At 47.2% G+C, this 24,020-nt stretch overlaps 1 protein-coding gene across 2 annotated transcripts; it reads left to right on the top strand.

Annotated features, from left to right (window-relative positions):
- Positions 1–968: 968 nt before the first annotated feature.
- Positions 969–23,797, top strand: TGFBI (transforming growth factor beta induced). Of its 2 annotated transcripts, none has more exons than XM_049829945.1 (17): positions 969–1,121; positions 5,515–5,613; positions 12,477–12,541; positions 13,430–13,587; positions 14,654–14,818; positions 15,307–15,453; positions 16,155–16,296; positions 16,896–17,108; positions 17,258–17,395; positions 17,632–17,777; positions 17,944–18,080; positions 18,607–18,737; positions 20,674–20,798; positions 21,761–21,863; positions 22,060–22,139; positions 22,528–22,552; positions 22,721–23,797. In XM_049829945.1, exons 1-17 carry the CDS (start codon positions 1,006–1,008, stop codon positions 22,774–22,776), a joined length of 2,046 nt encoding a protein of 681 aa, XP_049685902.1. In that variant the 5' UTR covers positions 969–1,005; the 3' UTR covers positions 22,777–23,797. The 2 variants fall into 2 exon arrangements, with proteins under 2 accessions (XP_049685902.1, XP_049685901.1); XM_049829944.1 differs by lacking the exon at positions 969–1,121 and adding an exon at positions 3,699–4,394.
- The last annotated feature ends 223 nt before the right edge of the window (positions 23,798–24,020 follow it).

The following is a 24,020-nucleotide window of genomic DNA, read 5'->3' as shown; positions in this document are numbered from 1 at the left end:
CCCCTTTGTGCATGGCATTGCACAAGGAACCTCGGTTGCTTGTGCTTCACCCACATTTTGGCCCCTTCAGGACTTCTGCCGTGGTGATGAGCACAGTGACAGCCTCAAGTGAAGGTTTGACCTCTCTGCTGCCATTACCTTTACAAAGTAATGCCCTTAGCCGGAATGGAGGTTTTTCCCATGTGAGCTGTTCCGATGGCTGTGATGCCAAGGCTGGCTTCTGGGCGTCTGTCCCACCGGCCACGGCGGGCCAGCGCCTTTGTGTCTGTGACCCTTCCGAGTGGCATGGGGCTCGCTGCAGGTCACCCGTGGCCTTCACCGCAGAGCCGCAGGTAACCCAAGCAACCTGGCCGAGGGGCCGTGCCGTGCCGATGGCAGCCTTATTGCTCCTGCTTTGATTGAAAAGAAATCAGAATCCTCTCAACACGCGGGACCCCTGAGGGTGCTGGAAGGCCTCAGGGGAGGGATGGGGGGGGGGGGGTACCAGCAGGCACTCAGAGTGCATGGGGTGGCATTTAAACAGGCTGTGGGCCGGGGTTGGGCTGGCCAGAAAAGCTCCCTGGGGTGGTGGTGGTGGGGTCACAGAGGGGCTGAGATGGATGGGACCCCCGGAGGGTGTCAGTCAGTCCAACCACCCTGCTCTCAGCGGGGAGAAGACGGAGGCAAAAAGTTCAGCAGAAGAAGAAGAAAAAAAAAACCCAACTGTGGCTGAACCGCCGAGCTGGAAAGGGAGCCTGGTGGGCGTCCCTGGCCCATTTCCCCCTCCCGCGGGAGGCTGCGGGGCACCCACGGCCGGACAGACGGACGGCTGGATGGGTGGGCGGACGGTTCCCTTCCCTCCCCTCCCCTCCTCTCCCCTCCCCTCCCGCCGGGGCCGGGCGGCGGCTCCGCTCCCCCCGCAGGGGCCGCTCCCGCCGCTCCCCGCCCCCGGCGCCGCCGCCCCCATTTAACGGGGCTCCCGGAGACCGGTCCCGGTGCCGTCCCGGTCCCGTCCGACTCCCGGCCATGGAGCACCCGCCGCTGCCGCTGCTGCTGGCGCTGGCGCTGGGTCTCGCCGCCGCCGCCAAGTCCCCGTACCAGCAGGTCCTGCAGCACAGCCGGCTCCGCGGCCGGCAGCACGGGTAAGAGAGACCGGAACGGCGGTTTTGGGGTGTTTTTTGGGGGGTTGGGGTTTTTTTGGTTTTGTTTTCCTACTTTTGCACAAATCCCGGGGGGAGCGGCTCGGTCCTGCCCTCGGGGGAGGCTCCGGGTGGATGCTTTTTTCCTGGGAGAATGATTGAGTTTTGCTTTCTTCCTCCAGTAACTTTTTTTTTTTTTTTTCCCCCTCTCTTCTTCGGATAACTTCCTTTTCTTTCAGGATGCTTAACGTTGTAGATGTCCTTTTAGAGCCCTCAGTGATTCTTTAGCGGTCTGTCGCCGTTAAGGAAAAAGGGACACCCCCCCCCCCCCCACCCCCAGATTTCAAACAGTTAAACATTTTGTGGAAAGGAAAAAGGGACACCCCCCACCCCCCACCCCCCCCCAGATTTCAAACAGTTAAACATGTTGTGGAAAGGAAAAAGGGGGACACGCACACACACACAGAGATATCAAACAGTTAAACATTTTGTGGAAGGGATTCTCGTTTTCATGAATTTATAGCAAAAGAAAGAAAACTGGTTCAGCGGCAGGGGAGCATCCCTGTGGAGTAAGCAGCAACCTACTCTTTGACTGGAACCCCCAGTAAGTCTTGAAAGTTTTCTTGGCAGAAGTAATCACTTGCTCATAAACCTTCCCAGATAAGGGATATGCCCCCAAAAATGCATGCAGACTTCTTTTGCTAGATGGACAACACATTATAGACCGAGCACTTTGAGTCTTGATCGATAGGTAGAAAACTAACCCAATGTTAAGAGTTGTTCCTACTGTTTTTAAAATTTATTGGGAATTAGGAAGGGTGAAGGGATGACAGACCTTTCAGCTGGCTTCTGTCTCTCAGGGTGGTGACATTGATTGAACTGTAGCTTCCATTTAAAAGCATTGCTGAAGGCAGGGTTGCGAAATGCTTTTAAAACAACCCAAGACTTAAATATTGCAATTTGATACATTATCTGGCAGGGATCCAGGTCAGTATTTATGAAAAGGGTATGCTGTTTATATGTGTAATCAGGTACAGATTCCAACAGACAAATTCTGAGCTGCTGTCTGTTTGTAAAATCTCAATAATGAAAGAATTACAGTGATTTACATGCAAATACAGCGAGTCCTGTTCTTCATCTCTACATGATCTGAAACTAAGCAAATATCCAATTGTGCTGATAACCCTGAGGCAGAAGTTTGCTCAGACTCGGTAAGTTAGTGCAGTCCTGGTGTAAATCAGTGCACTCATCTCTGCAGAGAGAAGCCCCGTTACACCCTGTACAATCAATAGAGGCACAGGGTTAAGATGTGATTGCAGTCCATGCTGGTGTCTGAGATCTTTGGAACATGCAAGGAATTAGTATGCCCGCGTTTCCAGATGAAGTGACACTGAGACAAACCTGGGGTAGCCGACCACAGCACTTTGCTCACTGGCCCCTTTCTGATGGAGAAAGCAATTTATACCAAGCTAATTTTTAAACATCAACTGAATTTTGAACATGGACTAATGACGTGCCAAAGAGATACAAAACCAACCCAAAGGGTCTTGGGTGTGAGGTGTGTTGTTTTGCTTGCAGGAGGGAGCTCAGGAGGGATGTGCAACCAGGATTGCCACCCTTTCTGCTGCGAGCATCCCCCCGCCACCATCAATGCTCCTATTGAGTTGAGAGCAAGTTGGGTGGCAGAACTTGGCTCTGCAGCAAAACTTGTACATCTTAATTAACTTTTTTTTTAAAAGTGAATCGGCTCAAGTCTGGGAAAGGAGCTGAGAAGTAGATAAGGAATATTAACATTTGAAGATGAAACCCTAGGTGCTCTCTCCCCAAGCTCACTCGGCTTTGTGGGCACGACGTGGTGCTGGGGAGCTTCGTGGACATAGTCATGGCAGGTAGCTGGGGCCGTACGGTAAGTCCTGCTCTTCGCTGTCCCTTCCCAAAGAGCAGCCCCTGCCCCAGCAGCTCCCAGCTGCTGCCTGCCAAGTGGAAGGCTTCAGCTGAAGGGGAACAATAGGCAGTTTTATCCTCGAGTCAGCGCGGCTGGCTGGGAACGGCATGGCAGAGGTGATGAACTCCAACGAGGAGAGGGGAGAGTGTTGACAAATTCATTTTAAGCCAGACTGGGCAAAGGACCAGAACACGCACCGTGGGGAGCCGCTACTACAGCCTGCCTGTGGGAATCATTGATAACATGGCCCTGGGGGGGGGGGGATTTTTCCACACGGAGGAAAAACTGGGAAGAAGTTTTCCCCGATAAGTCACGGAGGGAGCGGCAGCCCTGCGGAGCTGCGGTCCCAGGCAGGGAGGAGGGAGCGAGGCAGCGCCGGGTTTGACGCTGTCCTGACGGCGCAAGGGTTTTCTTGGCAGGCTCTTCCCCGGGGATACGGGGAAAATGATCAAACAAGTCCTTCAGTAGCCAGGCTTGTCAAGACGAATATTAGAGGGATTGTCCACTGCCGTCAGCCAGACGCTGAAATCGAGGCAAGGTTTGGAATTTCGATGTAATTGGAACCATATTTCGGCGCGGCGGGGCCGGGGTAGCCGAGGTGGGCTGAGTCAGAGAGCACAGACGTCTCTCTAAGCGATGATTTGGCGTGGAAATTACTGAGCCTGGGCCAGTTTGCACCAGCTGAAAGTTTGGCTTTGCGATTTCTAACTTTTTTTTCAGTGGATTCTTTCTCCTTGTCACTTGCCTTATGTATAGAAAGGGAATTAAACGCCTTCATGCAGAAACAACCTACCATTGCTGGATATGGCAGTAACGAGGGTAAACGGTGAGCCTAATTCCCCCAGGTCCCCCGGGCCCTCACTTTCCCCTCGGGGCAGGACCAAGGTGCCAAGGCTGCGCAGGGTCGGATCCTGCCTCCGCAGGGCCCTGCGGCAGCCCCATCAACAAAGGCTCATTGAAGGCAAGCCAAGCTCCCGCTGAGACTGGCGCTGGAGTTAGCCAACATATAGGAGACCCTCACATTAATTCATGCTAATGATGGGCAGGCTGGCCCGTTTTGGAAAGAGACGAATTTGGGACGCCAGTGAAAAGCAAGCACGGCCGCAGGAAGACTGGGTGACGGTGAGGGTGCAAACTCTGCTTTTGTTAATTTTGGTAGGCGAGCGGGCAGCATCTCGGTCAAACCCAGCAGGACACAGGCTGCTGTCTGTGTTCCTAAACAGATCAACAAGACCTTCACAACAGCATCTCCAGGCCCCATCCGGAGTTTTATTTGCGCAAACGAAAACTCTGCCTTGGACAGTGCGGAGCGCTTCTGATGGGCCGAAGTGGTGAATTACGTATTTTGCTTAATTATTTGTTTTCCTTCCATCTGCCTGGCAGCCAATACTGCCCATAATTTGGATGCCGCTGCCGCAACCAGGGCATGGTGTTGGGTCTCCAGTCTCATTTGGGTTGAGCATCCTCAGCCTGCTTGGGCGTTTGCTACACCTCTGGCTCAAGCCCAGAGGCAGTCAGTGGCCTCGCAACCCAGATCCATAAATTATATCTCACGCACTGACCGTGTGTTGCCCACATCCGTGGCCAGGGCTGCTGGCCACGAACCACAGAGATGGTGAGCCAGGCTGAGCGGGGAAATGCTGTGCTGGCCAAACCCGCAGTGAGTAAACTCCCAGCTCCGGTTTGACCACATCTTTGCTCGCAGTGATACCACTTCTTAGAAAGCTGAAAGGCTGCAGTCCGCTCTCAGTAGGGTTAATCACATGTGTAAGGCGAACCGTCTGCTTTTCTGGTTGAGAAGGAGCTCTCGGTACCTTATGGGCTGATGGAGCCACTCTCAGCCTGTGCCGTCATTCCTGGTGGGTTGACACTGGAACGGGCAGTCCCACTGCTCACTTTCCCCATCAGCGGCTCAGCATCCATGTCCAGAATCGGTTGAGTCTGTCATACAGCAAAAATACCTGTTCTGGTTTTGGTGCAAGTCGGTCCATAGGCTGATAAATATCTGTCCTTTGTCCTAAGCAATAAAATAATGGGGTTTTTTGGAAGGATTTGAATTATTGCATAACTTTATCAGGTTTTAGCTGGGATCCTAAATTGTAAGTAGCTGTTCATGATGGAAATACTGACCAAAGTATTATTTTTAACTTAATTCCTTTATTTTTTGGTCAGAGGGGGAACATGGAAAAAGGTCAAGATTTTGCACTCAGTGAAGAAAAAAGATACCCTGGTAGAGTGAAAAGAGATCTCTTTCACTGCTTCCTCCACTTCATGACAGTCATTATCCACTCAGCTGGAGCAAATTGACTTGCAGCTCTCAAAGTTTCCTCCCTTTGCAACCCCAGCAGGGTTTTTCGGGCACTGTCAGGTGGGGTCTGGCTCCACGTTGGGGGTCAGCACCATAAGGAGGGAGGCTTACCGGACCCTCTTCTGCTTTGTCGTTCCCTGCAGCCCCAACGTGTGTGCGGTGCAGAAGCTGATCGGCACGAACAGGAAATATTTCACCAACTGCAAGCAGTGGTACCAGAGGAAGATCTGTGGGAAGTCAACGTAAGTACCCGAGTGCCGGGCAGGGTCTCCCTGAAGACCCCCTTGTGGAGGTGGGTGCTGGGTGGGAGAAGCGGGTGGTGTGACAGACATGGGATGTCAGAGCCGGTGGCGTGGGCCTAACGTGTATACGTGTTGAGAATTGTTTTAGCCTTTTAGTTGCTAAGAAATACTTGTTTTTCTCAGTTGGCAAACATGATCCTAAAACACTTAGATGTTAAGAATGGCAAGTACCACGTAAATACAAACCCTGATGGTTTATTCTAACTGCATTTCTATATATACTTACAGAGCTCTCAATGCTGTAATGAAGTGTGTACCAGATGTTTTCTAGTACTTAGCTGTGTCTTGCCCCATGCTAGGCTCAATGCTGCCCAACTCAAAAAGAAAAAAAAACCACAAAAAAAGAGAAATAAAAGGCAATCCAGAGCTGATGGATATTGGAGAGAACGTAAAATTCATCTACACATGTTTGCTTTGGAAGGGAAAACAGAAATAAGGGGAAAGAAGTGTCAGTTTTAGCCAACACTCGCTGATGACTCCACCAGGAAAGTTAATTAGACTTGCAGGCCAATTCCACGTCTAAAATTGCAAACAATAATATTCAAGTAGCTGTTGCATAAAGTATCTGTGTAAGCAGCCTCGGGACATTCTTTTGAAAGATGTAGTCAGCAGATAATTAAGGGTATGCATGCTTGACTATCTGCCAGGCTGTAGATCAGGAGCGGGGAATCTTTTTCCTTGGTGTAGGCCAAACTGGGCTTTCAGACACATTTGCTGGCCCACGCTTTAGCACGTGCTGCCATGTTACCCCGTATCAGTGCAAAGGGGCTGGCTGTGGAGAGCAGAGCTGTGGGCCAGGTCTGGTCCTGGATCTGCAAGCTCAAGAAGAACAAAGAGCAGAAAATCCTCTCCTGCGTTTCTGATACGGCCCAATGTAAATTGTGATTAGATCTATAGGAACACGCTGTTCTTTACTGCAGAATAAATAACTTCTGTTTCTGTAGTCAACAGCAGACTTTGAGATCTTGAACTGTGGTAAGCTATATGGCTTTTATTTTGGTTGCCTTCATGGGTTTAGTTGTGATGGCTGGCCATTGGGATTCATTTCAGGTGTCTGGGGCTGGTATGATGAGGAGGGAGGCAAAACAGGAGTTGTCTCTGTGCACGGCTTTTGGCCTTTCATCACACAACCCATGAATTCGTCTAAAAGAGGAAAATTCTGTACTTCAGGAGGATATATTGCAGGATGTGCCATGTAGTGAGCATGTATAGTGGTTTCCCTTACGTCCAATTGTCTTTACAGGAAAAAAAAAAAAAAAAAAAGAAAAAAACGGAGAGGCACTAGTGTAAAAACAACCAACCAACCTCCCCTGTCCCCAGTCCCACAAAACCACCAAATCTGGGAAGACTTAATTGGGTGATCAGAGTTCAGGCTCTCATCTTGGCCGAATGGTGGCTTTTTTGACGTAAAATGGACAACATTATGGCACGGCAATACGTTATCATCATTGCCTCTTCTGATAACAGAGTAGCTTAGTAGGTCTCCAAAGAAAACATGACTCAGCTGTGGATGTGGGATAGCTTTGCTGCTATAGTCACTGAAAGGCAAAGCGATCCAGCCACGGACTTCTTCAGCTCTGAAGCTAATGAGAAGCTAACCTCACGTAACCCAAGTGTGCAGCTGTGTTTGGCAGAGACAGACTCGTCCGCTTATCTCCAGAAAGAGGTGAAACAACTGGCATCTGGCAGTATTTCATGATTTCATTTGAGGAGACGGGGTGATCTCTTCTAACCTCATTTTCTCTGCTTTTACCCAAGTGTCTAATCCAATGATGCATCGCTGAGAGAAAAGCACACAGAGCATTAACCTGCTTGTTAACCTATGAGATAATGTTTCCATTATACACGGAATTTGCTCACTAATCTTTGCTTTGCATCATCTCCACAAGGGTGTTATTGTCTTCTTCTCTCTTCCTAGTAATTTTTGAGCCTGGGCCCTACTTTGCCCTTTAGCAGTGCTTGTGCAGAACAAAAGACACGTGCCTTGACTCACATTTTCCGGAGGACCCTGGGACAGCTCTGATTACAAATGTTTGCTGGTGATGGCTCCCACTGGATGTGGTGTTCCTGGCGTATGGAAGCAATCAGGAGTCATTTGGGCCGTAAAGGACACGATGCATTATGCTGCAGCAGTCAAATTCTTAAGGCAGTGTCAGGGCCTGATGCTGTGCTGTACTCAGTGCATCCGTCTGTAGGCAGAGTTAATAGTGCTCAGCATGAACCCTCGGAACTGGTCCATTGCGTGGGACTGAGCTGGTCCCTGAGAGGTTTTGAGAATACCAGGTACCTTTAAATCCCAGAAAGAGTCAGGATTTGGCATGTTCGTCAGCATAACTTGGTGGATCCAGCCTTTGCTTGGGATCCGTAGTCAGAAGTCTTATCCCGATGCTGTGTGCTTGGTCCTTCCATTGGCAGGGGGACCCACTCCATCAGCCCAGGGGTGGTGGTGGGGCTGGATAAGCATGGTGATTTCTCTCCTCCTCCTCCTAAAAGGTTTTTCCCACCGGTGAGAAGAGCAGTGCTGCGATAGGAGATGCTCGACCCATCTCACCTACTTCACATTTGACCTGGCTGTTATCCTCCTTCTTTGCTTAAAGGGTCAGTGGTGCCACAAGTTGGATGCGTGTTGCAGGTGTAAATACCTGGCTTTGGGAAGAAAGTTTTGACCGCTTTGATTTCTTTTCTTCTCCTGCTCTGAGCACTCTTTCAAACAGGTAGTAGGGAGGGAGGTCAGTGAGAGACTAGGCACTGGAGCGAAGCAAAGCTGAGCTCCTGCGGAGCTGACTCAGAGCAGAGAAATTCAGCCCCGAGTGAGGAAAAGCTGAAAAGTTGCTGCGAGCCTGTAGCATAACTTCACTCCTTCTTGGATGATCACATCCTGCATCGGGAGATGCAGAGCGGCTGGAACAGCAAGGAAAGCCAGCTGGAAAAAACCCGTGGATGTGCCTGGTCTTTTCATCTTGCCTCCAGGTGCATCGCCTTTCGGTCGCCGCTCCAGGCTCGTGCCTGGGAGCGTTCTCAGTCGTGCTGGGGTGCGGTGGGCCCAGTGCTGAGTTGCTCCATAGCTCTTACCAGAAACAAATAGGTCACGGCTGTAAAGTAGAGGCTTGACGGTGAGGTTTTGCAGGCTTGCTGCTTGAGCAGCATCTTCTGGTCCACGGGGGTGGACTGCGCTGCTGGGGCTGGGTGTGCACAATGGAAGTTTCCACTCGTGCATCGGAAGAGGGCTCTTACCTCTATCTGCTTTTTTTTTCTTTTTTGTCTTTGTTTTTCTTCTCTTTGCTAAAGTATTGGCTCACACAGTTAGGGAGAAATTAGATAGAGGATTTATGTACATTTTCTATCATTGCTGATGAAGTGAGATAAGACAGTTGGCAAGGAGTCTGACACTGCTTTGATTTTAATGAGTACTGAAACAAGATTGTTGTGGTAATTAGGTAATTTTCCACTGTTGGTTATTCCAAAGCCAAAGAAATAGTTTACTTAGAATATATTCTCATTGCTGTGCCTGTGTTTTTCATATTTTTCTACCTCCCTTATGCACTGGACTCATTCTTCCAGAATTGGGGTTGCAACCGAATGTGTCCCCACACACCTCTTTGTCTTGAGAATGAAAAGAAAACTTACATAAATTTGGTTTTTGATTATTTTTGGAGAAATAACTTGTGGCAGTAAGTTGCCCCTTAATACATTCCTTTTTTTTTTTTCCTTTTAAATTAACTTTCCTTTTCTTGTCTGATGTGCTTTCCTCAGTTCAGGAAAAAAAAAAAAAGACTCTCTGGCACTTATTTTACAAAAACAAAACATATGGGTTTTATTACAGGAAATTATTACAAATGGATCTTTATTCACTAATATATGCCTAAGCTTATTTTTATTACCTTGAAAAATGCACTTAAAACTTAATTTCAGATCTTAAGAATGCAACAGCAGTGAAACAATGACTAATAAAAGCCAGGGACCTTGCTTCTGCAGTCAGAGGCAGATAGACATTTAAGAAATAGAGTGTTTCCAAACCAGAGGCTGCAAACCTATAGATTTGACTCAAAATTACTCAAAGAGGAGGTCAGGAAATTGTGGTCAGAAGCGTTGCGGAGTGGATGACAAATGCTCTTTGTATGAGGGTATTGCTTATTTAACCCACATCGCTGGCATCCGTCATGTCCCAGCGTAGTGGTCTGTAGCCGCTGAGCAGACACCAGAAATAGGGATGGACTTGGCAACTCCGAAGGCTTTTGTGCAGAACCCACCGTGCGGTGCGGTGGCCAGGAGGTGTTCGATGTTTTCTCCCGTGAGCTGTTTGCCCCTGTTGGCGTAAGAGAAATACTCCTCCGCGGGCAGCAAGCTGTGGCTCCCACCCAACTGGAAGAGGAGATGTCAAAGGAGCAGCCTTCCTCTTTTATGGATGCGTAGGGGACCGTAGCATCGAGGTGCAGGGTCCTGCAAGTGAGGCAGAGCAGCCTTCAGCCACGGCCGTGCTGCTTGTCCCCGAGGGCCGGAGGTGGCTGCAGGACCAGCTGGGAGATTGCCCTGTGCCCAGCCCCAAGCGACCCCTCGAACGGTGCCTTTGGGTGGGCTGGGTGGGCTTGTGCTTCCACCAAGTCCACCAGCCACGTGAGGGCTGAAGCTGAAGTTTGGTGGTTTATTTTTTTTTACAATCCCAATCTCTGACTCCTTGTAGGTGCAAACACTTGGCCGAGCAGCTCTGCGTTCACCTGGCCCTTTGCAGAAGTTTTCTGGTACTCGACTCAAAATGCTGGCATGCAAAATGCCTACCAGATGATGCTGGTAGGTCACCTTCAGTGGGCGAGTGACACGGGGGGCTTGAAGGAGCCCCTGCACGGCTGGACCTGGCCCCATTACCGGCCTCGGTGCTTCTTGCCATTGGCTTCCCCTTGTGGGTTGGTGCTGGAGATGCCCACAAACCCGCCGAAAAGCAGGCAGCGCGGTTCCTCCATCCCTTCCCAGCGCTCTCCGCTCCCGGCAGGCGCCTGGTGCCGGGGCAGCCCCGAGCCGGCGAGCCCCGCGCGCTGCAGGCTGTGTGCATCAGCGACCTGCCCCTTCGTCACAGCTCATTAATCTCCGATCGATCTATAAATAAGCCTTTTAAGGCCTACGTCAGCACTCAGGAATTATTTATGCTGAACTTTGGAATGATTTCTCTTTAATCAGCTCTTCGTCTTTGATTACAGGTCTGAACCGAGGGAACTGTCTAGACTGGATTTAGTTTCTAGGGTGAAAAAAAGAAAAATCGGAGGTAGGGGAGGGAAGCGGCGGGGCGAGAAAGTGTGTGTTTCTAATGAACGCAAGACGGGGGGGCTGGGGAAAGCGGAGCAGCAGGGTGTTAAGATCTCCAGTAGTCAAAGGAAGGGATTGCTTTAGGCAAACTCTTTCCCACATGGAATATATAATGTCTAGACAATCAGTCTGGGTTTGCTTTGTAATTCTCTTAGGAAACCGTGACACAGAATTTATTTGCTTCTGTCACAGAAAAGCAGGTATTTGTTTCACTTACTGGCTCTTAATTACCCTGAAGAATTCCCTCTTAAACCCCAGGCATTTCCACTGTTTGTTAACAGTGTTAAAATGATGACAAATACCTGAAGCTTGAGGATTTTCCTTTCTCTTTGAGTGAGTGTGCTGAGGCTCAGCGATACAGCATCCGACTTGTCTCAAATCCAACCGGGAGCACAGAGGAAAGGCTCGTCTTTGGGAGGAACACCTATTCCCTCACTGCCTTAGCCCATCGATCAGATGGCCTTGCTCCTTTCACACCAAGCATAAGAGCAATAGGTGAAAGAATCCCTTGTGAAAAATAAACGAGCAACTTCTGGATTTTTATTTTTTTTTTTTTTCCTTCCTCCCACCCATCCCATTAATATCAAAACATGTTCGCTCGAATGGCCAGCTCTGAGAATCAGATGACTTTTATTTCCCCTTGAGCTGCAGACGATGGACACAGCATACAGGCAGCTTTTGCTTATTTAGGGTCTGCAAATCTGCAGGACAGCCCCGAGTCCCCAGACTGGGGTCTCTGACCCCTTTGGGTTTACTGGGGGACAGTGGTTAATCAGAGCAGCAGTTTGCTGCCAGCCAGAAGGATATGCTGCTCTGAGGGTGTTCGCACGGACGTACCCGGTGTTAGCAAAGATGGGTGTGCTGCGGTACAGCCCGGGGTGCCCATGGATGCACGTGCCACCACCGGTGAAGTTTGTCCTTGCAGGGCTTATCCCAAGCCCTTCTTCCAGAGCATCCAAGACCAGGGATGCTCCTTCCCCTCCGAGTCTGGTCTTGTGGATTTTGCCATAGGTAAGCAAATCAATTCTGGTGGTGGACAAGAATGGGGTGAAATGAAGGGGAAATGCTTGGCTCATTTGGCAAAGCAGCCGTACTGGAGTTGCAGCGTGTTGCCCAAAGAGTGATCAGATGTGACAGCAGCAGTCAGCCAGAGAGATCCCTAAATCCCGTGGGAAATGCGCCCAAATGAACCGGCACTTGCGGTGTCTTGCATGGTTTATCTGTTGGGACCGTGGCATTGGTTTCCATCCACTGTTTGTACAAAGTCTCCTGGAAAGTGTGGTTTTGAAAAGAAATCGTGTCTGCTTTTGTTCGGTGGGGAAATTGGCAACATGCAGCCCTGAAGGAGATAAAAATTGTGGTTTGTCTTTTGCTCAAGTCTATATTTCTAATGAAGAGTCTGCTTAGAAACATCTCCAAATATGGATGGACACAAAGCTATAGCAAATAGAGAAAAAGCAGTGAGACGCCATCAGTTAATCTGCTGTATCCATCTCTTATTCCAGAGTAATCAGTTATGAGTGCTGTCCTGGATATGAAAAAGTTCCTGGAGAAAAAGGCTGCCCAGCTGGTAAAAATATGTTTGACATTTTTTAGACTTCTTAAAATTGTACAGCTGCCTAGTAAAGGGAAATGTTATAAAATTACTCAAAGTGGATTTGATTTTTGCAATTTGTGCACAATATTGCCATGAACAAGTCAAAAAATGGACTCAGCAGAGCACCAGTGGAGCACCAGATCAGCTCCAAAGCATGCAAAATGTTCCAGACAACTTAAAACCTTGGATATAATTAAACTTAATCAAGCATGGGAGAGCCATAGGGAACTACTTATTCCAACAAGTAATATAGCTGTATTGGAAATGCAATACAAAGGAATGATAGAGTAGCAGACAGCTCTGCCAATCTCTGCTCATTTTTATTTTGGCAAGCATGAGGTTAGCAAAATTGCATTTAGGAGAAAATACAGTTCAGCCACTGGTGGGGATTGGGAGGGAATTAGCCGGGTTTATTGAAGAAAGACATATTCTGCTTTTGCTTTCTGAATGCTTCCTTCCACAAAAGTTTGATGCCGCCCTGTTAATCATGTGGGCTGGTGCAGATGGGTCAGCAGAGACCAAGAGCAGCGGCGAGCTGCCAGCTCCGAGCACCAAAAGCCTGAGTACAAACAAGGACTGGGTGAAAGCAACAAATATCTTTGCTTGTCTCAATTCAGATCCATGGAAATCCAGAGTAACTCCATTTAAACCTGCAGAGATGCAGTAGATCCTGGATTACATTGCTGTAATTGAGGCTAGAGCTGTCAGGCTATGATTATTTATTATCTAATTAACGAACAGCTACAAGTTCCCTGACATGCTTCATTTCCCCAAGCGTTCTCACCAGCAGCTCTCCTTTAGTTCAGTGCAGTGTGGGAAGGATGAATGATGTGTTGGGAACATAACCTTCTCTTCTTTCAGCGCTGCCACTTTCAAACATCTACGAAACCCTGGGAGTTGTTGGCTCTGCCACCACGCAGCTCTACTCCGACCGGTCTAACCTAAGGCCAGAAATCGAAGGACCTGGAAGTTTTACAATTTTTGCCCCAAGTAATGAGGCCTGGGCGTCCTTGCCTGCTGTAAGATATAATTCCTCTTCGTTCTCCTCTTCCTCTGGATTTCTTTAGTGGAGATCCAGCTCTTCTGGCAGAATAGGCACAGACCTGATACAGGAAGGACTGAATTTCCAAGATGGGAACCACTGTACTGGTCCATCAGCTCCAGAGCTTTTTTTCTGAAAGAGCCCAACACTAGAGAGATGTGGATGCTCTCCTGCAGGTGGTTGTAGAAATCACCTCATTCAGTTTTCCCTGCCCCTTACCACTAGAGATTGCGTTTAGACCCACAGCAAGAGACTTTCCATCCCTTTTGGTTTTTCTTGTTGACCATTACTTTACTGCTCTGGTTATTCTCAGTAATTTTCACAAGTAGCCAGTCCCAACTGGAGCCTCGGTAAACCTTCAGCCTTCCTGCATCAGTGTGTTCCTCTGCTCAATTATATATAGATTTCCTTTACATTGGTTTTGATTTTCTCACTCTGTGTCTTGTGGCATTTCCACTCCTGAAATTGTCACTGCTGTCCTGCTGGTGCTCCCATCCTTACGGAGCATCTCTGTGAAGAGGGGAGAGTCCCGCCAGTACAACTCCTATCCAGTTACATCCCACATTTAAATCACTTGTCCATAAGTATGTAAGAACAACTACTGGGGCAGGGAGGAGGCATCTTTTTGGCCATCCCCACTATGAAACCTCTACCCCAAACCTGCACCGGCAGAGCCCCTTGCAGGGATGATGCTGTTGGGGAAGGTCTCCTGATGTATTTGTCCTTGGCCCTGAGTGATGCCTTTTGTTGCCTTACTGCTCATTTCGATTCAGTAATCCCACGCTGGAGCTTGCTGCCATCGTCCCTTCGTCTGCCAAGGACTGGGGTGCCAGAGCTGCTAGCTGCTGTTGTAAGGCAAGAGCTAAAGATTTATGAAAGTTAGAGCTCTTAATTTGCACAGATGGCTTAAGGCTGAATACGTCACTTAATACACACGTACACACGCTTTGGAAGCACCTTGGATGCAGCCAGACCTCCTGGCTCTCGCTAACAACCGGCTTAATTGCACTCAGCACTGCAAAATGAATTTTTCTGATTTTCAGGAAACTCTGGATTCCTTAGTCAGTAATGTTAACATTGAGCTGCTCAATGCCCTTCGCTACCACATGGTGAACAAACGGGTCCTCACGGACGATCTGAAACATGGAACAACGCTTAACTCAATGTACCAGGACCTGCCTATCCAGATTCACCACTATCCCAATGGGGTAAGACTTTTGTATTAAACCTACCCAGAGCGGGCTTGCTTTTCTGCTGCCTTGCACCTCCTACACTGTCCTTGGACCTCCAGGACTCCGTAATGCTTAGGCTGACAACTATTGATTTAGGATACATATTTAGAAGGAGCTTGAAAAGAATATTTCTAAGCAGATAGTTTCATCGATGCTGTTGCAGAGAAGTTGCCCACATTGCTGTATCCTTGCCTAAGTATTGGTTCTTGTGTGTTTTCCTAGTCTTGATGATGCAGGGTAGACAAAAGCACTGATTATTTTCCAAGTTCTTTAAACATGGAATGTTTCAAACATTCTTGATAGAGCATTCTCATTCTTTGGGTGGTTTTTTTAGGAAACCGCTTTTCTGTTCCTGCTGATTCAATATTACAGCACTCGCTGCGTTTGAAATAGAAAACCAGCAGAGGCTGCTTCACCTTCTTGTTTTAGTGCCCGTAACGCCCCGTGGCTCTTTCCCTCTGCAGATTGTGACTGTGAACTGTGCCAGGCTATTGAAAGCTGACCACCACGCCACCAACGGAGTGGTTCATGTCATCGACAAAGTCATCGCCACCACTACGAACAGCATTCAGCACATCATTGAGACTGAGGAAAGCCTGGAAACTCTTCGGGTGAGTCCAACCCACGTGTGCTCCAGGGCTCCTTAAAGGTGTTCCGTCATCCCACTCCCGGTGAATTGTCTTGAAGAGCTTGCCAGTGCCGCGGTGCTGTGACTCTAAAGCCGCTGATAAAATCCTTCTACCAATATAGCTTATTTTGCTTTAGGAAGAGAAGTGTTTGATATCAGCACAAGTAGGGGTTTATGAGAATAATTGTCACACTGCTCTTGCTGTCGGTAAAGAGACGTAGACTAGGTCTGTCTCCTCGCTCTTCTGTAGGAGTCTTAGCCTTAGGAGATATTAACTGTTCAGATTTGATGAGTACCAATTTATTTGCCTTGGTATTTGCCAAGTTAAGGAATAACTTAAAAAGCACAGGGGATTTGCAGTTAGCCAGCTGTGGGTTCTGATCTGCCTTATTCACTGGAACTACTGTGGCCCTTTCCAGGCATATCAGGGTATTCAAACTAGCTCTCAGTCTTGCCAAAAAAGGGCTCTTGTACTCAAATTTCTGGAGCACAAGAGAACCATCGGGCCGGGTCAAATTTATAAAGGGACCAAAGTGCTGAAAGAAGCTATTCAGGATTTTTTGTGAGTCCTCTGAAATTATAAAAGCCTTAATAAATCTGGCCCTTAGTGTGTGCCTGGACAAAGTTGCTGACCTTTGTATTCTGGCTGGATGTGTTTTACCCTCTCTCCTCATTTCTCTGAAGGCTGCTGTGGCTGCTTCTGACCTCAACAGCTTGCTGGAAAGCGAAGGCCAGTACACGCTCTTGGCTCCAACCAACGAAGCCTTTGAGAAGATCCCACGAGAAACACTGAACAGGATCCTGGGGGATCCAGAAGCCCTGAGGGGTAAGTGCTTGTTTACTGAGCCCATTGAGAGACTGAAGGGTATTTTTCAGTTCATCTAAATTCCTTCTCAAGGACGTCTGAATGGCTCCTTGATACACTCTGACAACAGCTGCAGTAAACAGATTTGACAGACTCCAGCTTTTTAAACTGGACAGCCCAGACTTCTTTGGATGTAGATATGGTAGACGTGTGGACATGGCAGAGACAGCGGTATCCAGATATGGAGGAGGGAGCTGAAGCAGTCCCTTTTCCGAGTTTTCCTTTAGCACTCCTGTATGTGATGGTGATTTCTATCAGTCCAGCAAGATGCAAGAAAACTAGTATCTAATCAAGGTAACTTGCCCTGACAAATGAGTCAAATAACCACTCGAAACCTTTTGAAGTTGGCAAAAGTGTATAAAACCAGATCTTTTTAGGCACTTCATTTCACAGGCTGCTGAATTAAAATCAGCACGGTTTAAAATGACCGCGCATCTTTTCGAGTGCAACTCCATACAGTACAGTACAGGAGGCCCTTGCCATTGACCAGGATCCCTAAAAGCTGCAATAATTTCATAGCTGATTTTTGCAGCTCACTGAGACGCTTGCCTCTCTTACAGACCTGCTGAACCACCACATCCTGAAATCAGCCATGTGTGCCGAGGCCATCATCGCTGGCCTGACGATGGAGACTCTCGAAGGAACCACCCTGGACGTGGGCTGCAGTGGGGAAGAGCTGACCCTCAATGGAAAGCCCATCATTGCCAACAAAGATGTCCTGGCAACCAACGGCGTTGTACATTTTGTTAATGAGCTGCTGATCCCAGACTCGGGTACTGGTGCCTCTCTGCGTCTTTCTTTCTGTTGCCTTTCTTTTGTCTGTTTTGCCAAGCAAATACTGGATTTAGAGGGTGTAGGTATTTTGTGGTGATGGGTGGATTGCCTTTAACGCAAGGTTACTATGTGTGGCTTTTCTTTTCAGCTAAGACTCTGTTTGAGTTGGCACAAGAATCTGAAGTTTCCAAGTCTATGGACTTTTTCAGACAAGCTGGTCTCAGTTCTCATCTAACTGGCAGTGAGCGAGTGACCCTCCTTGCCCCAGTGAATGATGTCTTCAAAGGTAAACTGGGGAGTAAATCCCTTTCTTCCATCAGTTTGGGCCACCGATCTCCTTCAAACAGTCTTCAGCCAAGTTTCAGTGCACAAGTATCCTCCCTCAAATGCCTCAGCTCTAGGCAGTGGCATCTAGCTTTACAATTAAAAACTGGAGTGGGTAACACTCTGTATTTGGACTCTTTAGTGTCTCAGTGGTCATTTTAAGTGAATCACTGGTTCTTTCCAAACTTTTTGCTGCAGATGGACTCCCCGTGGTTGACAGCAACATGAAAAACTTGCTTCTGAACCACATTATTAGAGACCAGCTCTCCTCTAAATATCTTTACCATGGACAGAAACTACAGACTCTGGGTGACAAGGAACTGAGAGTTTTTGTGTACCGCAATGTAAGTTCTTGCAGTGTGCAGTGCTCTATATGGCTGAATGATGCTCGATGGCTGTAATGTTATGGCTATCATGTAAAAAGTGTAACTGAACGTTGTGGAAAGTCTAACAATCTCTTTTTTGAAGCACATGCTAATGCAGTCTTTTTTTCTGCAATTTTGTTTGCAGAACCTTTGCATTGAAAATGCCTGCATTGCTGCCCATGACAAGAGAGGAAGGTTTGGGACCCTGTTTAGCGTGGACAAAATGTTGACTCCACCGTCTGGCTCAGTGATGGATGTTCTCAAGGCAGACCATCGCTTCAGGTGACCTTTCTGATCTTCCTAAGTGCTAGTTAGGAGCAGAAGAGCTGCCAAAGGAGTTTCTATGTATTACGAGTTGTAGTCATGACTAGATATAAATTTTTTTAACATAGAAAGAGCATCCAAAACCATGGTCTCATCCCTAAATTATAGGGAGTGAGACTTCAAAAAACCCTTCAATGAATTGTGAGCCAAGAGTGTGTGGTCCCCCTTCACACAGTAAGAAGCTGGCTCTGAAGCCACCTCTGCCCAGCAGAGCCGCTGTGGCCAGACCTCTCTGTCTCCTCACTACGATTTGGTACCCAAGGAGTCAGCATTCCCAGATTGCTTTCCCATTTCTCAGATGTTCTGGTTGGACCTCACAAGCTCATTTCCTACCTAATCAACTCTTTGGTTAACTGATTTGCTGGACCCCAGCAGGATTTTGCAATTGTAACTCCACAGCTGTCTTTTGAACGCAACATGCAGTTGCTCAAAGGCCAGCAGAAGTAGTTTATAATGAAGCATTTTACGTATGTTTGTTTTGCAGTACATTGGTAGCTGCAATCCAGTCTGCAGGTCTAACGGAGAACTTGAACAGGCCGGGTACCTTCACAGTGTTTGCTCCGACAAACGAAGCTTTCCGAGCCATGCCCCAAGGGGAACTGAACAAACTAATGGGTGAGCATTTTTAGTGTTTAGATGAACAGCTGCTGTGTGTTATTGGTGTAATACAGGAAGGAATGGCTAAGTTTCTCTGCCATATCTCATTCCTTGACCCTGTCTGTTGGAAGCACAAGCTTCCTACACAACCGATTTGGATTAAGTCCTATCCAGCAGAAAGCTGAGGATGCAGAATGTGGCACTGAACTCTCACACAAAGTGTGGGCATGGCTTTATACTTTCTTGTGCTTGGAAGACTTGGTTGTAGTGTGTGCTGCAAACTTACTATGACTCTAATTTGCCTGTGCTGGGTGGTGTAAGCAAGATAACTCCAAGGTGTTTCTAGAGAAACCAATGAGGGTCTCTGCTTTCTCAGGGATGAAAGAAATGAGAATGTGGCTGTCAATCACATAGGATCAGGGTGTCTAAAGTAAGTTCTGCAAATAGAAAACATGGTCCACATTCCGCCTCAAGTTACACTGTATGAAATTTAAGAAAAAGGATGGAGCTGTTGCTCCATCTATGTGTACATGAACAAAGCAGGAAGTCCAGCCTGATTCTGAGTAGACAACAAATATTCCAGTCTAGCAGAGACGGAGACCAATATCCTGAAAAGCACAGGCATGCAGGCTGGGTGTGGAAAAAAAGCATGGGAATGTTTAATAACGTTCTTCTGGATAAGCAGCACGATCTTTTATTTTGTTCATGTCGAAAACCGGCTGTGGTTGGAAACAATGTCAAGTATTTGAGGGTAATGTCTTCTCGTCATTAAAGTCCAACCAAACATTGACATCATAATTTGGGAAGCATCTGCCCATGGTAGCTGGTTATCCTTTTAAGTGCAGGGATGAGGACCTGGTAATATCAGACTGCACATCCAGTCTAGTGCTTAATATATAAATATTTCAGAACTGTTTTGCAGCTATTGTAAACGGCTGCAGGAATGAGGTATCCCAGATGCGGACACTTCAGATGTTGTTCTTTTTTCACGCAAATATTTAGCTTACGCTTCTGATGAAGTGGTGAATCATGCTGGTGAGGACATGCAGTGTGAACTGTGGCTACCCTAGAAAAACTGTAATGGAAAAAAAGCTCACAGTGTATTCAGATACGAGCATTGAAAGAAAAAGTCCCCCTTGCTGAAGGTTTTGTTTTGAAGCAACCTTGCTACTCTGGTTTTGTAGATGGAGGCCATCTTTTGCACTAGCAGTTCCCCATCGGTTCTCTGTGGGTTTTGGCAGTGACACTGCATCCTCTAAAGGAGAAGATGGAGAGGGGCTGCTGGCCCGTGCTGCGCGTGTCACTGCCTCTTCTGGAAAATAGATGGTGAAGGGGAAGCTTCTTACCTTCCTAAAATCTGTTTCAAAGCATGGTTAGATGAGTAGAGACTCAGTGGGGTGGGGATCAGGCCAGCAATCTGTGAGCCATTAGTGACATTTCTCCTGCACTTTTCCCCTTCCCACCCAGGAATCCTGCAGTTTCAGCCATGAAGATTATTGCCAAGTGACACTGGCGTTGGCAAAAGTTTTGACATTTGCAAATATCGGAGTGCTCTGTCTGCTTCCTTATTTCACATAGGTCTCCCCCCCCCCCCCCCCCCCGACTTCCTTGGGAAGTGAAAGCAGCAACAGAAGCAGGTTCATGCTGTGCAAAGTGAGAGAATGAGGGACTGAAAAACCAAGAGATATAGGGATTTATTGGTATGTACCAAGGTGGGACACTGGGAGAGTGTCCTTCTGGACTTGCTGGGACCCTGACCAGCCTGGGCAGGAATGGCCTCAATGTCCCAGCCAGCTCCAACCAAGTTCCTTCTGCTGGGTCTTTTCAATTTTACACTGTTTCCTTGCACTTTCAGGAAATTATGGTATCTTCCATGTAATTTCATTCCAACGCATGAAATACGGGAAGCAAGCGCTGCTGCTGTTTTGCAAATGTAAATGTTATCTTCCCCCAGGGAATGCCAAGGAGCTTGCCAACATCCTCAAGTTCCACGTGGCTGATGAGATCCTGGTGAGCGGCGCAGTCAGTGCCCTGGTGAGGCTGAAGTCCATGCAGGGAGATAAACTGGAAGTCAGCACGGTGAGTCACCTTGGATGGGGTTTCATGGTCGTCAGGGCTGTGGGCTGTGTTTAGCTGTCCGTGTCGAGGACCAAAGTATGTCTTTGCTCATTTGGATGGTGTGGGAACCTCTTCTAAACGTGCCCACAGACCCACCAAACAGTGTTTCCTGGGCTGTAGCGGAGGGACTGTTGCCATGTGTTCGATTCAACAAGTTGGCAGTCTTGAAATGTGGTTTGCTTCAGCTTTCTCCCCACACCAATTGTAAACGAATTCCAGGAGCTGTTATAAATTTAACCCTGAGTCATGGGAGAAAAAGCATAAATAAATTAAATTAATAGCTTGTTCAGCAAACACATCTTTTTCAGTGTAAGGAAAATGATCTCTGCATGGGCTCCCTTAACACAGCAGGATTTATTTAGATGTATAATTTCATTTAAGAATTCTCCGCTACATTAAGAAAATGTAGGATCTTCTACTGATGACAAAAATATATTTCAGAAAATGAATAACTCAAGACCCACTCTGTGCATAAGGACAAAAAGGCAGGACAAAAATGGAAAGGCCAGTGTTACCAAGGGCATTGAGTTGGCCAACCTGTGTGCTGGACTCTTCCCGTGCCCAGTCCTGACCTGCCCTCTCCTGATGCCACCTCCGCAGCCGTCCCTCTTGGCACGAGCAGCGGCGCCTGCTGCCTCCAGCGAGCTGGTGGATGTGCTCTGCTGCCGCGGGACGGCATTCCCAGCCAGCCAGCGAGAAAGTCCGTGCTCCAAAGCCTGCCAGCCCCTCCAGGACAAACTGCTCAGGCTATAATTTGTTTTTATGTTCTCCTTAATTGGCAAGAGGGATGAAAACACCTACAGCCATCCAGTAAATGAATGAATGAATGCAGAGTGAGGGCTTTTTAAATAAAATTAGAAACCACTGATGACAAAAGTTTCTCGTTTCCTACTTTTTAAAAATTTTTTTCTTTCCCTGAACAGAAAAACAACGTAATACACGTCAACAAGGAGCCTGTTGCTGAAAGCGATATCATGGCCACAAATGGCGTGATTTATGCCGTGAATTCTGTCTTACAGCCACAGGGTAGGTGTGTGGTTAGAAATACCTAGAGCCACACCATTACAGCAGAGCTGCTTTGGGAGGGAGTGGTGACACATGGCAATTGCTTCAGTTTATTGAGGAGGATTAGTCTGTTATGGGATTTTCTACACAAAGTAATGGAAGGAAGCAGCCTGTGTGCTTTGAAGAGTATTTCAATGCTATCTTTGTCCCACCTTAGCTTCAAGGCCGCAAGAAAGAGGTGACGAGCCTGCAGATCCCGCATTAGAAATCTTCAAACAGGCATCTGCGTTATCCAAGGTAAAAGACAAAAAAACCTCTCGCTGTAGAACTACTGAAATTATATTTTGGTAATAATGACTGGAAGAAAATGTCACATTCAGATTTTTACTTCCAAAGAGAGTGAGTATATGTGTTTCATGGAATGACCAATCCTCTCTTCTTATATGATTTAACTGTATAAGAAGTAATAGATTTTGCAACATGAAGCCTACAGTTTGCAGCGCACTGTGAATGTACCCTTGGCAAGGTACGATATGTGTCAACCTCCAATAATGTATATGGTACTGAGGAGTCAGTCATCCATAGTTTTTGGAGACTAGGATAAATATATTGGCATGCAAACTGTTCTTATAGCTGTTGGAGATTTGCTGCATTTATGCAAACCTCATATTTTCTTTCCATGCAGGTTTCTCAGAGAAATCCTCGACTAGGTAAATAACTTCTCTAGCTTGTTTCTAATTTCCATTGTATGTCCCTGTCCCTTAAGGAGAGGTTTATTCTGTTGTCTTGCAAGCAAGCAAGATGTAGCATAACTGGGAGGGGAAGGGACAGGGAGATGCTGTGTGTCTGTCCCACCCAACTCGGTCTTCTCCTTGCAGCACCCGTCTACTCCCGGTTACTAGCAAGGATGAAGGAGAACTCGGGCGGATTCTGAGCTGCATCGTGAGCAACCGCAGTCAGCACCTCCATCCCATCCACTCCGGCTGACGGCTAAAGAGAAGGACAGAATTGTTTTTAAAAACCAAATATCACCCTTAAATTTATTTTTGCTTCCAATGAAATGGATAGGAAAAAGGAAAAGCCATAGATATATGTATATATTTTAATACCATTTTTATCTGGGTTTGACCTTAAAGTTCCCACACTGAGGATAGGTTTTGGTTTTGTTTTGTTTTGTGTTTTACAAAGTAGTCACTAATTTGCAATTTTTAACATAGCCAGTTTTGGGCTTGATACGTGTGTACCAGGGCAGGTGCTGTATTCCGCCCTGGTTCAGGAGCTCAGAGAGATGCTTAGAGCTCGCCTTGGTGCTGTCTCACTGCGGGAGACTGAAAGGGGCTGAATTAAAACCTCTTTTCCAGGCTCCCAGTGGTACCTACTGGCACTGCAAACTCCAGGCTCCCAAAGCAGGGAGCCAGGTATGATCTCACTGAACCCCCCCTCAAAACCAGTGCCAGAATTGGGAAATTTTGGCCAGAAAGACTTGGCAGGAATTGGATATGTTCAGCTTTCTGAGCAAATACATCGCCCAGGGCCAACTGTATGGCTGGATGAACAGCGATTACTTTGGAGGAAGTAAATTTGTTGAATTAATTAACTATCACCCAAGCAATTGTTTTTCCTGCTTTTTTTTTTTTTTTAAACAAGCATGTGCTTCCTTCTTCCCCTGTGTTTTAAAATTCTTCCATGAAATTCTGAATTGAAGGCTTTTAACAAAAGCCTCTCTATTGACATTGAAGAAACTGCATAATTATAAGCTATGGTTTGAACTGTTGTGTTTTTTTTTTTTTTATTGGGTTTTGTTTATGCCTTTGGGTTTTAACTGTGCTGTGTTTTGTTCACGAGATTGAAACGAGAGTTCTCCCTGGCTGAAGCCTTCCAGTAAATGATTCACTTTTAATAATGGTTGTTTTTTTAATAAAAATTAAAAATAAAATCAAAAATATAAATATGACAAGTGATGATAATGCTTGTTTGGGTTTTTGTTTGGTTTGAATTGCCTGATGGCACAGTTTAACCACCTGAGCACTGGGATGGAGGGAGGTCAGATTTGGCCGGATCAGTATTAAGAGGTCTAATAGTTACTCAAGTGGAATGGCAAAGCGTTTCTCCTCTCTGAGCCTGGCCTTTCATAATTTTTCGGCTGTGCTTTCATGAGCAGTCACTGTCAGGCACTTC

The sequence above is a fragment of the Accipiter gentilis genome, chromosome 26, assembly GCF_929443795.1.
Source record: "Accipiter gentilis chromosome 26, bAccGen1.1, whole genome shotgun sequence".
Lineage (NCBI taxonomy): Eukaryota > Metazoa > Chordata > Aves > Accipitriformes > Accipitridae > Astur > Astur gentilis.
Note: the sequence above shows the minus strand (reverse complement) of the source record. Positions and strands in the feature narration are given on the sequence as shown.

What these genes read in the sequence shown, in the direction of transcription:
- TGFBI (XM_049829944.1), top strand. Translation starts at nt 4,093, where the DNA reads ATGCTAATGATGGGCAGGCTGGCCCGTTTTGGAAAGAGACGAATTTGG. An exon ending in GCTGCTGATCCCAGACTCGG is followed by an intron (nt 17,109 to 17,257) that starts GTACTGGTGCCT and finishes TTTTCTTTTCAG; the next exon opens with CTAAGACTCTGTTTGAGTTG. An exon ending in AGTGAATGATGTCTTCAAAG is followed by an intron (nt 17,396 to 17,631) that starts GTAAACTGGGGA and finishes TTTTTGCTGCAG; the next exon opens with ATGGACTCCCCGTGGTTGAC.